The 15,151-nt window shown below is 32.3% G+C and overlaps 1 protein-coding gene across 1 annotated transcript in view; it reads left to right on the top strand.

The window, feature by feature from the left end:
- The window catches only part of LOC124363778 (zinc finger protein on ecdysone puffs-like), a 46,513-nt gene extending 31,533 nt beyond the window's left edge, over positions 1-14,980 (top strand). Inside the window, exons 10-14 of the mRNA XM_046819043.1 lie at positions 113-206; positions 2,167-2,424; positions 2,895-3,031; positions 10,887-11,024; positions 14,125-14,980. Coding sequence (XP_046674999.1) covers positions 113-206; positions 2,167-2,424; positions 2,895-3,031; positions 10,887-11,024; positions 14,125-14,415 — 918 coding nt within the window. The 3' untranslated portion in view covers positions 14,416-14,980. The remainder of the gene's footprint in view (positions 1-112; positions 207-2,166; positions 2,425-2,894; positions 3,032-10,886; positions 11,025-14,124) is intronic.
- Positions 14,981-15,151: the final 171 nt, after the last annotated feature.

The raw sequence follows: 15,151 nt of genomic DNA, 5'->3' as shown, positions 1-15,151 counted from the left end.
TAGTCTAGAGTCTAGAGCTTCACATTGTGATGTCAGTTAAAGATTTGGTATTTTGTTACTTGTGTATACAATGTGTTTATGATTAAAACTATTTATTGGAATTGTTTTACAGGAGGTAGCTGCATTCCGCCGTGCCAATAAGCCCAATATTAAAGATGATGAATTTGACATCGATGAACTTGTGTGCCCTGACAGCGTAAACTGCGGTAAGTATGGACCAGTTTTATGTCTTAAACATTTAACCTCATAATAACATACCTAAAAGCAGGATAATTATGGCCTAAGAGTACGTATACATGTACAACAAAATTTTTAGTAACATTATCTTTATTTATTTTTGTTATTTACTTTTCTTATAAATTTAGATTGTCAAAAATTGTTAAAATAAAAATACCAGTAATTTTCATGTAAATGTGATAACTGTTTTTTCAACCAACGACCAATATGGTATACATATACAATAATACAAAAAATAAGTAATTTTGTAAAAAAGTTACATGTATTGTTAGTTACTTTTATAATAATAGTTTAAATTGAGGAATTTGTTATATTGGTAAACAAGCTTTACCAATACCCTCATTCCAGCATTAACTTTGCTACCAATAAACTGTAAATGGATTGTCACATGTTTTGGAACTTGTTAGCTAGCTTGCTATCCTAGTCACTAGTCCAGGGAATGGGTGGAAGTCACTTGCCGGTAGATCGAGTGCTGAAAAACAGCTTTCTGTTCACCAAGCTCTTTTCCACTTTACTATCAGGATTTACATCTTCATTTCTTGACAACGTCGTCAAGAGATGATTTGAGTGCTGTGTCTCATCAGACAAATAAGCCTTATACACTTATCGTGCAGCTCGGGTTAGTTATGGTAGAATCGAATACTTACAAGAATCAAATACAGTGTATTCAAAAGCAACCTTATATTCAACTACTAATATTCTAATACTTTTCTAACAGACAGTCCACAAAAGTAGATTAATTACTATGGTGTAGTAGTTGGTAAGGAAGTAAAAAATACTATCTGTTCCGGATGGCCTTTAGTAGCCGAATACCTAGTGATAGCTGTTGTTATTAACTTTGTTTCAATAAAATGCTATTACTCCATAATAGTTGTGCTGTCACTATTTACTTCTTTTTATTCTTTTCAATCGTTGTGGTCTCTGCTTGTAAGAAATTTGACTCCAAAATATAGTTCATATGATTTTCCTGCTGTTGAAGAAATTTCTATGATATCTTTGGAGTTTGTTTAGTAAGTTTCAATTCATCAGTTGTGGCTATCATTTTGTTTTTGTGCTGTTTTACAGAACACATGTTCAACTTCATAATAATCAAGAAATCCACTTATTGCCATTTGGTGGACTGGGTTGGTCATCAGAAAACATTTTTGGAATCTATCAAGCATAACTTTCCTTTATTCTGGGTGGTCTATAAAGATAGTGTAGGTCAACTTGTTCAACTACATCTTATTTAGAAATAGCCTTTTGTTCTTTCACCAAAACAACTTGTCCGTCTTTGAGATTTCTGACACACACACACACACGTCAGTTTCACCATATATTCAAATCATTCTTCAATTAATTTCATTAAAAACTATTTGTTAATTTTTGAATAGTGATGAGCGACAGTACCCACTCACCTGTACACCTACAGTAAGGGTCAGTTATTGCTATTTTAAGCCTTAAAATGTAATCAATTCCTAATATCACAATTGTTTATACAACACTAATAATGTCGAAATTATACACACATTTTTTACGGTTCAACATTTCAACATGTGTATGAAAACAGTACCACAGTCGACAACACAGTCAGGTTTCTAGCAGCAGTCACTTGTTAAATATTCACTGCTGTGTAACACTTAAAAAGACATAGTCAAACCGTATGATTTCTATGATCTGTATTAATGTATACTTTTCAACTGTCAATTTTCTGTTTTGGTGAAACTTTTTGTGATCTTATTCTATATGATTCGAAAAAAATATATTATGTTTGACATAGTAATCAAACCATATGATTTCTATGATCTGTATTAATGTATAATTTTTTACCTTTACAAAATATATGTTCCATTTTTTCAGCTGTCAGTTTTCTGTTTTGGTGAAACTTTTTGTGTTCTTATTCTATATGATTCGAAAAAAATATTATACCTGTTTAATCTGCATCTGCAGGTGAAATGGTTTCTAAAGAGATCCCGGTCATGATGGGTCATATGTCTGAAGATGATGTTATTGGAGAAATGAAAGAAGAATTCATCAAAGAAGCAGAAGACATAAAGAAAGAAAAAGGAGAGGAAGAGAAACAGGATGAAAGCATGGTTGAGGAAGGCAAGGACAAGGAAGAAAATAAAGATAAGGAAGCCAAAGCCCCACAAGGTATTGATGTTGACCCCAGCAAACTGCCTAAGTACAACTCTTCCGTGGCTGTCGGTAAGACATTTGATATATTGATTTATTTTATATATAATCAAGTTGACATGTTAAAATATATTTTGCTAAATATAAATCCAATGTTAATTATAATTAGTGCCTGTACTTTACTAGGCTATGTATTTATATTGTACTTTTAACATAGATTTTATGTTGATTTCTATTAAATGAATTTATACAAATGAGCAGACCACAAATTAACTACCAATATTCATTTATAAAAATCTGTTATATTTAAAAAGGCCTTTAATTTTATCTCAAGCCCACATACTTTTAAATTTGATATTAAGAAAAGCACAATAAATATGTTTAGATAATCTGCAATTTATATATAATTTGCAATATATATATATATATATATATATATATATATATATATATATAAATACCTAAAGCAAAAATTAGACTAAACTATAAAAATTGGTGCACTGAAATAGTTGTGATATATTAATACTATGTGTTCTGGACAGGCAAGGATCTTGTGATTCCTGTAACCGGTTTCATGTGCCGTGTCTGTAACCGCTTCATGCAAGGAGACGAAGAGGCCCAGGTCCATTGCCGCACCCTTTCTCACTACACTAATTATTGCAGCATTGTTCGTACCAAGGTAAATCTAGAAATTACAACTATTCTGTGGAGTTTTTTTTTATTGAAATTAAAATGTGTTTACTTTTTTCTACCGACTTACCTCTCTTCTACTAAGAGGGAATTTTTGCATTGTGAACCACTTAACCATAACCATACATTCAGAACAAATAAAAACACGTTCACTACCATAGCTTACTGTTCCTGAAGTCTGGAAATCAAACACTGCGCTTAGTAGTCAAAGTGTTTAAATGGTCTATATTGTATCTCAGTCAGGTTGGTACAAAATGGAGAGATAAAAGTATCCATTCAAATACTCAAAATTAATTGCAACATTTTATCCATAGTCTTAAATCAGAATTAAAGTTTTTGGTTCCATTTCACATGTTCAATTCATTACACTTAAAATGATATGAAATTATAATAACACTCTGTTTAAAAAATCAGCAATTTAATACAATGGCGACAACAAGCAGCTCATGGATAGTTAGCAACAAATTGTTTGATTGGCAGGTTTGGCAGCTTTTCAATATATTTTCAATGTATTTCTGTTCAAATATAAGTATGAGTTCAAACTTTCTTATATCTATATATTATAATTTTTAAGAGGTAAATAAAAAGTTTCTGGCTTTCCATTTATTGTGTCTGTTTGTGATTTTTTTTTACTTGAAAAATTTTTAATTCATAAATGTCACAGCATAGTTATTTTGTATACTTAACTATCTTAACCCTTTGAACCCCAGGCGACGAAATATCGTCGCCGAGAAGATATGCGAAGATCCCCGCGGCGACGATGTATCGTCGCCAATGAAGTTGCGAGAATCCCCGGGCGACGTAATATCGTCGCCATGGATATGCGTTTAATACATATTTATTTGAAATCGTAAAATACTTATTTTATGAGTATTAATACATATTTATATGTATTTTATTAAAATACAAAATCGTAAGTACCAACAATTTTGACTATTTATTTATTTAGGTAATATCAGTGATTTTTGTGTTGTACGCCTAGAGGTTTTTACAAGTCGCATACTTTTATATAAAAATTCAAAAAAAGTTTATTTTTAGAGATATCAATATAATTTTTTTTGTACATACACAAAACTAAATTTAGAAAAATAAAATGTGGGTGCCCATGGTAAAAATATTTCTTATTTTTTAATTAAAAAATCTTAAAATCAATTTTTTTGCCTAAAAATCTATATACATATATTTTAAAATTATTTTAATGCTGTTAAACATTTTTTTATACTTCAGACTAATCTTTTTCTGTGTATATAATTTCATTCTGGACATTTTGGTGTGTAATACAAGACAATAGCATAAAAAATAGCAAAAGTATTAATTTTTTACAAACAGTATGCAAAACAGCTGTTTCTGCTCCGGGGATTCTCGGTAGTTCTTAGGTCAAATGATTTTGGTACGTTTTTTCCACCATCAATATTTTGGTCTGGGGTTCAAAGGGTTAAAAATCCTAACACAGCTGAAAATAAAGGAAATAGTTTTGAACACATATCAAAATAGTGGTTATTTAAGATCTTTTACATTGAATTTCCAAATGGTAAAAAAACAATGGTGTCTTATTTAGTTAAATCAGATAAAAGGTAACTAACCTTGTTTTTTGTTTTTTAATTAGAGCATTTTTAATACTTTAGTATCAGTTGAACAAGGTTTTTTGATAATGTATTTATTCACGTCCGAATACAGTATATTATGTAATATAATTTATTTGTGTGTTGTTACATATTACAATAAAGTAAATTACCTTATAGTTGATAAAATGATAATTTGTTAAAAACGCCTATACTAAATTAAACATAACTTTTATAGATAAAAAAAGTGTATTAAATTCAAACATTAAACACTAAATATTAAAGATAAAGAGGTTTAATAAAACTGGAATTATTTTCTAAATATATATATATATATATATATATATGTATATAGGGTGTTTCACAAGAGGACAACTTCAGGATATGATAGTAGACACAAAAACAAGCAAAAAAGTTCATATCAACATATGTCCTATCTCGTTTCGTTTTGTGTCTGTCTGTCTTTACGTGTTTTTTTTTTAAATCTTAGAACCCGTTGGAGCAAATAACATGAAACTTGGAAGTTACATTAAGCTATTATCACTTTCCAAAATGGCTGCATTAAAAATAAACCAAAAACTGTTATTCCTACACAAAAATTGTAAGAATAGCTATTTATTTCAAATTTAATGACAAAATTAACAATAGCAATTTTTAATTCGGCTCAAAAATACAATAATTACTCTAATTTTAGTTTGTGAGTTTTATGCTTTCTTACATGTTGAACGTATATTCTTAAGTACAACTCCTAATTGTTTGTTATTTATCGGTCTTTGCATTACAACAGTTGTTTTTAGATCATATGAAATATATGGAGAAGAAGTTTTATTTGTACTTAAAATTACATTAAGATTTAAAGTTACAAATACTGTTCAATGTGATGCCCTCTTACAACAATGCACAGCAGTTCTGTGGTTTAAATTCTGGTTCTGGAATTTCTTGGTCTTTCAAAGATCTTAGGAGTAGCCCTGATGTTGTTACATTCTCCTTGCACATGGAGCAATTCTTGTTTATCAGGAATCTCTGTTTCGTACATTTTTGTAATTGAGTGTACCTATGATTAACTAAGGTGGCATTAATTTTTAAAATAATATTTTAGGAATGACTTGCAAACCAATTTTCAAAATTGTTTACAGCAATAAAGAATATTATTATTACTACCATAGACTTTATGTGACCTCATAAAAAGTGTACTCCTCATTGCTGTACATAGCTACCTTTTAAATAATTACTACTGTAATGCAATAAACATTGCCAATCAAAACCAAATTTTAAAGAATACTTACAACATATTGTAGCTTTGAAATGAAATCATCTTTAATACTATCATTAAGGAAATAATTCATAATTTTGTATTATTAGCTAGAAAACAGCTGTTAATGAAGTGAAGACCAATAAATAATGAACAATTAGGACTTGTACTTAAAGTATACTTTCTACATGTAATAAAGCATAAACACTCACTATCTAAAATTTATTTTATTATTCAACCGATATTAACAAATTTGGTATTGTTAGTTTTGTTATTAAATTTACAATAATTATTCTTGCAATTTTTACGTGGGACAGTTTCTCGAATATACTTTGAAAAATATTAATGCCGCCATTTTGAAATGGATAGTAATAATAGGTTTTTAATTTTCTCTTTAATTATTGTAACATAACTGCCAAGTTTTATGTTATTTGCTCCAACAGGTTCTGAGATAAGATTTTTAAAATAAAAAACGAATATGGACAGACACTAAACAGATATAGGACATATGTTAATATGAACTTTTTTGCTTGTTTTTGTGTCTACTATCACATCCTGAAGTTGTGCCAACCACTCATGAAACACCCTGTATATATACGAGGGCTATTCAGAAGTAACAGACGTTTTTGAATGATGCAGCAGTGGGTGGGGCTACTGTTGCCATCTTGCTTGAAAACACTCTGGCGTTCAGAACACATCAAGTTCTAGTCTCACAGTCTGTATCTCTTTTAATTTTCTCGATGTGATTAATTAAAATGTGTGCTGCAATTAAAAATGTCTCCACTTGTGAAGTTCGTTCAGTAAAAAATAAACCATAAACCAATTGATATCTATAGCCAACTGTGTGAATCTTATGGAAATGAATAAATGAATGAAAGTAGAGTAAGGCAGTGGTGTATTGACTTTAAAAATAGCTGCACCAATGTTCATGACGATAGTAGTAACGGTCGGTCTAGCCTAGTGATTGAAGATTTGATGTTGAAAATCAATGACAAGTTCATGAAAATCGCCGTTTCACAATGACTGAATTCTCGTAACATTTACCACAAACTTCACGAAGTTTTTTTCCCCTTCCTGAGGGAAAAGGACAGTTTGTCCCCGCGCTTAGTTCTAAAAGGACCTTTGTGCCTCCCTTACTTTATTTTTTGTGTCCTCAAAGTCCTAGGCTTTTGCAAAAACCGATCAGATTTGAAGGCTCCTGTTCTCTGATTTCCTTGGGGCTGAGGAGATATGCTCCCAGGAATATTTTCTGAGTTTCTAAGATGGCAGGACAATCTAACCAAATATGCTCTGCTGATTCCTCCTCTTCTCCACAGAGTCTACATTTGTTAGTCTGGCTAAGGCCTACCCCTCATAAGATGTTTCCTGAGGGGGCCATGTCCTTTCAACATTCCTAATATTAGTCTAATATCCTCCTTATTCTGATCTAAGAGAGCTGTCCACCCTTTTTAACGTAAGGAGAGATAACCATTTTGGGTAGTCTTAATCCTGAGGCTCTACTCCAATTAATGTTTCTTATCCTCTTTTCCCAATCTTTGACCAGAGTTTTACTGTTGGAGAAGGCTATCCCGCAACCTGGCTCAGGCCCCACCATTATGGATTCCGCTCCCTTTTTCATTTCCATGAATGCCTTCATGACCCGGTACCCAACCGAGTGTTACTCTGTTATTCGTTGCCAGCTCAGCTAGAGCATTCTTACATTCCCAGACTGCTTTAGAATCAAAAGAACAGGTATCAAGTGTCTTTAGTGCAGCCTGACTACCAGAAAGTATTAAGTATTTTAATCCTTTGGTCCCCATTTGTATGAGTCTTCTGGATCATGAGTCTATTGACATGACCACCTCCGCCTGAAAAACCATGGCATGTCTTCCTAGGGGCACATCCATGTCGACTGCTGGTCTGTGTATTCCGTATCCTGCCCTAGAGTCAAGTTTACTTCATGAAATTGTTGTAGGGAAGCTTGGATATAATAAATTTTGTGCCAGATAGGTTAAAAAAATCCTTACGAAAGGTCACAAAAAACAAAGACTTGCTGCATTGTTAACTTTCCTTGATGAATACGATAAACTTGGTAACGAACTTCTCGATCGTATTTTTACTGGTGATGAAACATCATGGTTGAAGCATGTAAATGCAGTCATGGAATGGGGGCACACACATCCTCCCAACAAAAAAAAGTCTCCAAACTTGTGTCAGTGAGAATGATTGTGATAACAGTTTTTTGGGATGCTAAGGATTTGATTCTGATTGATTGCCTTCAACAAGCATCAACAATTAACGCAGCGAGGTAGTGTGAAACATTGCAGAAGCTACAGCGAGCAATACAAAACAAGTGTAGGGGAAAATTGAGCTCAAAAACGACAATGAGCTCATTTTTTTTTGCCACGACAATGCAGTCCCCCATACAGTCAATTGTACACGACAAGTCTTGGATAATTTTGATCAGGAGGTATTTGATCATCCGCATATAGCCCAGGGCTGGCTCCAAACGACTACAACCTCTTTCCAGCTATGAAGACCTGGCTCGTAACGCAGCACTTCGATAGTGATGCTGAACTTCACCGCTGGTGTTAATCAGTGGTTAAAATTTCAGGTGGCAGATTTCTACAAATTCCCAATTTGAACAGGGATTATGTTGCAAAATAGCCTAAGATTCTAGTTTTTAAATATATATAATGAAATATTCCTATTTCAGTTGATTCATTTTTATTTCAAAATATCTATTACTTTCTGGATAGCTCTCATATATATATATATATATATATATATATATATATACTGGGTGCTTCAAAAAAATGTATACGCACTTTAAACTATCGTAGTTTTCCCGCTCTACAAGGCTAATGTTATATTTCTTCGCCAGGTGACAGCATAATCGTCCCTTTATGTTATATTGTTAGTTGGAATTTGTAATAACATGGCGGACGTACGTTTGAGTTTTGAAGAACGTAAGCAGGTTATTAAGTGGTACTGGAAGTTTGAGAATGTAAATGAAGTTCAAAGACAGTGGAGAAGGGATCATGATACAGAACCACCTTCAAGATTAACAATTACACGCATACGAGACAAATTCGAAGTTCATGGAACAGTGTGTGATGTGCATAAAGGTCATTCAGGTCGACCTCGAACAGCTACAAGTGATGAGTCTTCAACGGCAGTCCTGGAAACTGTTTCAACGCTCTCCTACACAAATCTTCAAGGCAAGGGGCACGTGAAAGTGCTAGCAGCGTGCTACGCATTCTGAAGAGAGGCAAGTATCGTGTTTACATTCCAAGGCTGGTGCAGCAGCTAAGTGACGACGATTCAGATCGAAGGTTGCAATTTTGTGAATGGGTTCAGGAGATGGTGATACGTGAACCGGAATTTATGGGTAGCATCATTTGGTCGGATGAAGCCCAATTCAAACTTAATGGAACTGTAAATAGGCACAATTGTGTTTACTGGGCTGAAGACAATCCTCACATTACAATTGAAAAAGCTGTAAATTTGCCTGGTGTAAATGTGTGGTGCGGTTTGTCTTCAAGGGGACTCATTGGACCTTTTCGATTTGAAGGTACTGTAACTGGTATTAATTACCTAACAATGCTTGCTGATTCCATATTTCCTACCATTCGTGCATTATACGGTAATGATAATTTTTATTTTCAACAAGATGGTGCCCCACCGCACTATCACAGGGACGTACGAGCTCACCTGGATCAAAATTTGCCGGGCCAGTGGATAGGACGCAGGGGGCCAATCGAGTTTCCAGCACGCTCTCCAGACCTTAGACCACTGGATTTCTTCTTATGGGGCACAGTAAAAGATGAGGTGTACAAACGTAAACCACGTAACCTGGACATTCTTTGGAATGAGATTCAAGCTGTGTGTAGAGAAATCTCATTGGACGTTTTGATACGATGTACAGAATCAGTGGTGACTCGTACTCGGAATTGTGTTGATGCTGCAGGTCACCAATTTGAACAGTATTAACATTTGTTATTTACGTTTCATTTACATTGGACTTTAAGCTTTCTAATTTCCTGAAATTTTACTTTGTAGAACGGTAAATAAATTTTCTATGGAAGTTCAAAGTGTGTATACATTTTTTTGAAGCACCCGGTATATATATATATATATATATATTTATATTTTATATAATATTTATTATTTTATATATGTATATATATATATATATATATATATATATAAAAACAATCTCATATCCTTCAAAGTACTTTCCATTCCACATTATATATTTGTCCAATTGGTGCCTCCACTTTTCTAAACTATTATTGTATTCATCTTCAACAATGGCTGACAGCTCCTTTTTCACTTTTTATGTCATTTATGTTGTTGAATCCGAATTCTTTCATGTCCCTTCTAATGCTCCAAAAAAAAAATACTCTGGTAAGTAAGGTGTGTTTGGGAGCAGAAACTGAAATGGTTGTCTGTGCAGGTGCGTTTTCATGATAGAAAAACCAGTCTCCAGTCTGCCATAAATCAGGTCTTTTTTTGACAAACACTGCGGCATAATATTATAAACTTAGAATTTCCAAATAAAAAACCTACGGTCTGTGTAGTTTTTACTGCATAAATAATCAATCGCTAACACTGAAATCCCTAATATAACATATCACAATTATAACAAACTTATTGCTCTTCAGTTAGGAATTAATATACACTTTATAAGCACTTTTCCAGCAAATAGCCCATCATCTTTTTCCTAAATACCTTGTGTAAACAATTCGCTGATTTGACATAACTAGGCAAATTATTATAGAGACGAATTTCCACATAATCATGCAATTTTTCTAAGGCTCGTTTTTTTGTAATAGATAAATAAGAGTACTTTGGTAACTGTTGGAAAAATTATGAATATTGGAAAATGAATTGAAATTTGCTATGATCATAATCGGTGCCTGGTAAGTATAAATATTGATGGATGAGTTGGCAGTTCTAGGGTTAATGAAATTTGTTTATTTCAACATTAAAAATGAATTTGTCTGACATCTATTTTATTGTACGCATATTGATCTTAAACTGTACAGGCCCGTGTGACTGGTCGAAAGAAGCGATTGCTAGTTAAACAAACCAAGGATGGCAAAAATGATGACGAAAAGGAGGATGATGAGAAAAATGAAGATGAAAAGGGAGATGAAACCATTGAAGGAGAAAAATCAGATGCTGTAAGTATTCAAACTTGTTATGGAGTAAGCTATACTGAACATTTTAAGGAGATGTAAGATTAAATTTCTATACATAATATGCATAAAACCAGAAGAACTTGTTGAAGTTGATCCAAGTTCTTCAAAAAAATGCACATAATATGGAGCAAGTATTAATTAATTTCTTTTCTTGTAAAGCTGTATTTCTTGTATATAGAGTGCAAAAAAGTTTTGAATTTCTTTGAATGACCAGTAAAACCCAGTTTTTGTTACTGGGCCAGTGCAGGAGGTTATCAATATAAGATGGTTAAGATAACTTAACCCTTTGAACACCAATATAAATTTAGTATTTTTTTTAGATTACCCTCATTAAGGTGAAAAATGAAAATTCCTTTTCATTCAATTTTTTATTCATTCCTAATGACCAATAAAACACACACACACAAATTCTGTAATAATGTAATACTTGCATTAAAATAATCACATTTTTTCATAATAATGGAATATTTAAAGAAAAATCAAATTCAGATTACAGAGTAATCAAATACATGTGATGAAAACTATGTACAATGATAAGAAAACAAATAAAGTGTAATATGATCTTGATTAGTTTATAAGTTCTGATGATAGATTTAGGCAGTTGTATGGTAAACTTCAAAACACAAATCGGGATGAAGCCATGGGGTTTCGGGACATCACTTGCAGCCATAATTGCACAACAGAAAAGAAACAATAAAAACTTGATTATAACACCTAAAACATGGTAACAATAACTTTTTACAACTGTTTGTATAAGGAATGACAATACAAGAACACTTGCCAAAGGCACAATGCATGCTCCACTGACAGTCAGTAATGGCGGATAGTATCGGCATTGCCGTACAGACGGGAGTGGGAGAACAGCTGCCGGCAACAAAACAATTTATTGTTTACCTACTGCGGCCAGCTGACAGCTGCAACTGGATTATTTGGTCAAGCCAGTACATTACTTAGTATTGTGGCTTATATATTGAGCTTATAAACTTAAAAAACAGTAATAAAATATATTTTTATCGATCGGCGGATTATTTCGTCTTTGGCGTTATAAGACCTAACAACATCGCGGATTATTCTGTCTACGGTGTGATAAGGGTTAATACCACTCAAATACTTGTGTAACAGTGAATAGTTGATGATGAGCAGATTTACTTTCTGTTCTCTTATTTACCCTAAGGAAGCCCCATATCAGTGACAAAATATCAGTGTTTCTTGTTTATGTATGACTACCTTGCTTCAGTCAGGATCGGTGTGTTTTTCTCTTAGTTCTTGCCTTGAAACAACTTTGACAGATATATTTAATTGTAATACTAAGTTATTTTCTTTCTTTCCCTCCCTCTCCCTCCCGCCTCTCACCCCCTTAAAAAACTTAAAACTCAGTTAAATAATGATTTGTTTTATAACATTTTTGCCTTATTTTTAAAATGCACCTGCCTTTTTTGTAAAAAATTATTTCAGTTCCAGACTTTATAGTAATACCCATATTTCGTTTTGATTTGTAAATTTTTAAATTGAACTATATTAGTACTTCGTAGTGTTCCTTACTTATTAGATATACTTCTTTATTAAATTTATTAAAAAATTATTGTGATCTAAATATCAAGGAAAGCATCATAAGACCGACATAACTGAATAAAAAAGTGGTGTAATAAATAATATTATTAACCCTTTGAGTGCCGCAGCGTCTACATAGTAGATGTTGTTAAATGTGTATAAATTGCCGGCATCTACCCAGTAGACGATTTGTATTTAATTAATATCACATATAATTCATTTTTGTTTTGACAAATAACTTATTTCACGGCAATCTACAAGTTTCGAACAATCGATTGTGATTGATTTTTATTGTTCACCGCCCCCTTGTAGTTATTTGCCATCAGAAAAAAAACAGATGACGCAATAGTTGGTCAGCTGCTACTTGTTGCCATTAACTACACAGTTTCGTTTGTTGTGTGTTTACATTGTGCTAGTTTCGTGTGTTTATGCTGAAAACTGTTGTTATTACTATTCTGCAATTGTGTTCAGTAAAACTTACAATGCATTTATAAACTTCTTTTTTCGTGTTTAGTGACGTATATTTTATTGTTGGATTGGTGATGAAGTAAAACGCAAGTTCCAATCAAACTATTGATTTTAGGTGAAGTAAGGTTATATTGTAGGCCTGTGTATATTTTTATATACTTTTTATATAATTAGTATTTTACAGTCGTCTTACTTCATTGAGTGAAATAGGATAGTTATAATATTGTTTCTAAACTTTTGACAAACTTGAACAAAAATTGCTTTTTGTTGTATTTTGTATATATTGCAGTATCTGGTTAAATATTACTGTAACACACCATATTATGCATGATTTTTGTTCAGTTTTTCATGCTCTTTCATATGGTATAGCTAAAAAAAAATAAAAAAAATATTGTATAAATAAAATTTTAGTTCAAACTTGAAATTTATTTTTTTTCATTTTTTAGTTTTTTGTTATAACCTATATTCTTTTTGTGTAAATAAAAATAAAATTATAATATTATATGGAAAAAATACCTTGTTTTATAACACACAAACTAAAAAAAAATTATTCAAATCGGTTGAATAGTTTTTTTAATATAGTTTTTTCCACACACGCTTGCAAAACAGAAGGAAATGCTCCGGCAATTTATGCGTATGACTTGGGAAAATATGACGTGGCACTCAAAGGGTTAACAAATATTTACTTAAATAAAAACATGTCATTTAAAATTGCAGTAAAGAGAATGTTAATAATTATGAAATTATGTGCCAAAATGTATATATAAAATATTAAAATTAATATTTAATTAGATAAAAAACATCAAGTGTACATTTTGGAAAGGCTCAGCTTTATTACTTACCTAACTATTTTGGTTGTTCTTTATAAAAATTGTTTCATAAGCACCAAAGAAGATGTCATTTACATCTGGAAAGAAGAATATTACATCTGGAAAAGTATGCCCAGCTTGTATTGTATTTTTACTATGGCTGATCCTTCTTCATGTTGATGTTTTGTACACTGATTTGTCTGATAAAAAAATTGTTTAGTTCTTTGATTGTACATTGAATTTTCACTTTCTAGGGTGGTGAAGATGATGAAGGAAACTGGAAGAGACGCAAAACAAATGAAAATGACGAGGAAAAAATGGATGTGGAGGAGGAGAAGGCGGAGGAAAAAGTAGATATACCAGAAAGTGTTTGGGAAGAGGTTGATAAGGATATAGATGCAGCCTATGCAGAAATACAAAAGGACAATGAGGAAAACGTTGAGGAAGAACCAGAGGAGGAGAGCAAGGAGGAACGTGTTGCACCAAAGGCTTCCACTCCCAGGGGCGGTGCTCGTGGCCGTCGTGGAGGGAGGCGTGGGAAATAAAGTGTCTTGTTACTTTAAAAAAGTTAGGTCCCTTTCACACTTCTGTTTTGGACATTTTTGTTTGATCAAAAGTCATGATGAAATTATAGAGCACAGCACTGATCGCTTTAGAGTGAGTGGAACTGGTTTGAGACTGTGCTAGGGACATTCTGTGTGACAGTTACATACAATAACTTGTATGTCCAGTACTGGATAGTGTGAAAAGGGCCTATTATATCACTGCATCTTCTGTTGTATCTCTTAGCATCTGTCTCAAGTATCTCCTCTATGCTACATAGTAAATCTATGTATTTGTGTCTAGCCTGTGCGACATTACTCCATTCCTTTTATCATAATAATAAAAATATATTTATAGTTTTAATGTTGTAAGTTTTATATTAGAAACTTGAAATTTGTTAACCCTTTATGTAATTGTATTATTAATATAGTCAACTATTTGTAGCCTTAAATAGTTGGGTAAAATTGAAAGTAATTTTTGATTTTTCCCTGTGGAGTTTGCAATATTAAGTTCAGATTAGATCAGTTACATATTGAAACCATTTTAATAAAGATCAATGACCAAGAAGTTGTGTTTTAATGTATCCTGCTTTACTTGTTATAATTAATTGAAATTAATAATTTTGAGAATGATACAATAATAATGGGAACTTATCTTTCCTTGTCACAAGGAATCTTTTTGTACATCCCTAATATTTTAATCTGATATCTTGTACAATAAAAATGTTTTAAAAGCTAT

This window comes from Homalodisca vitripennis, chromosome 1 (genome assembly GCF_021130785.1).
Source record: "Homalodisca vitripennis isolate AUS2020 chromosome 1, UT_GWSS_2.1, whole genome shotgun sequence".
NCBI lineage: Eukaryota > Metazoa > Arthropoda > Insecta > Hemiptera > Cicadellidae > Homalodisca > Homalodisca vitripennis.
This window is presented reverse-complemented; position numbering and strand designations above follow the sequence as displayed.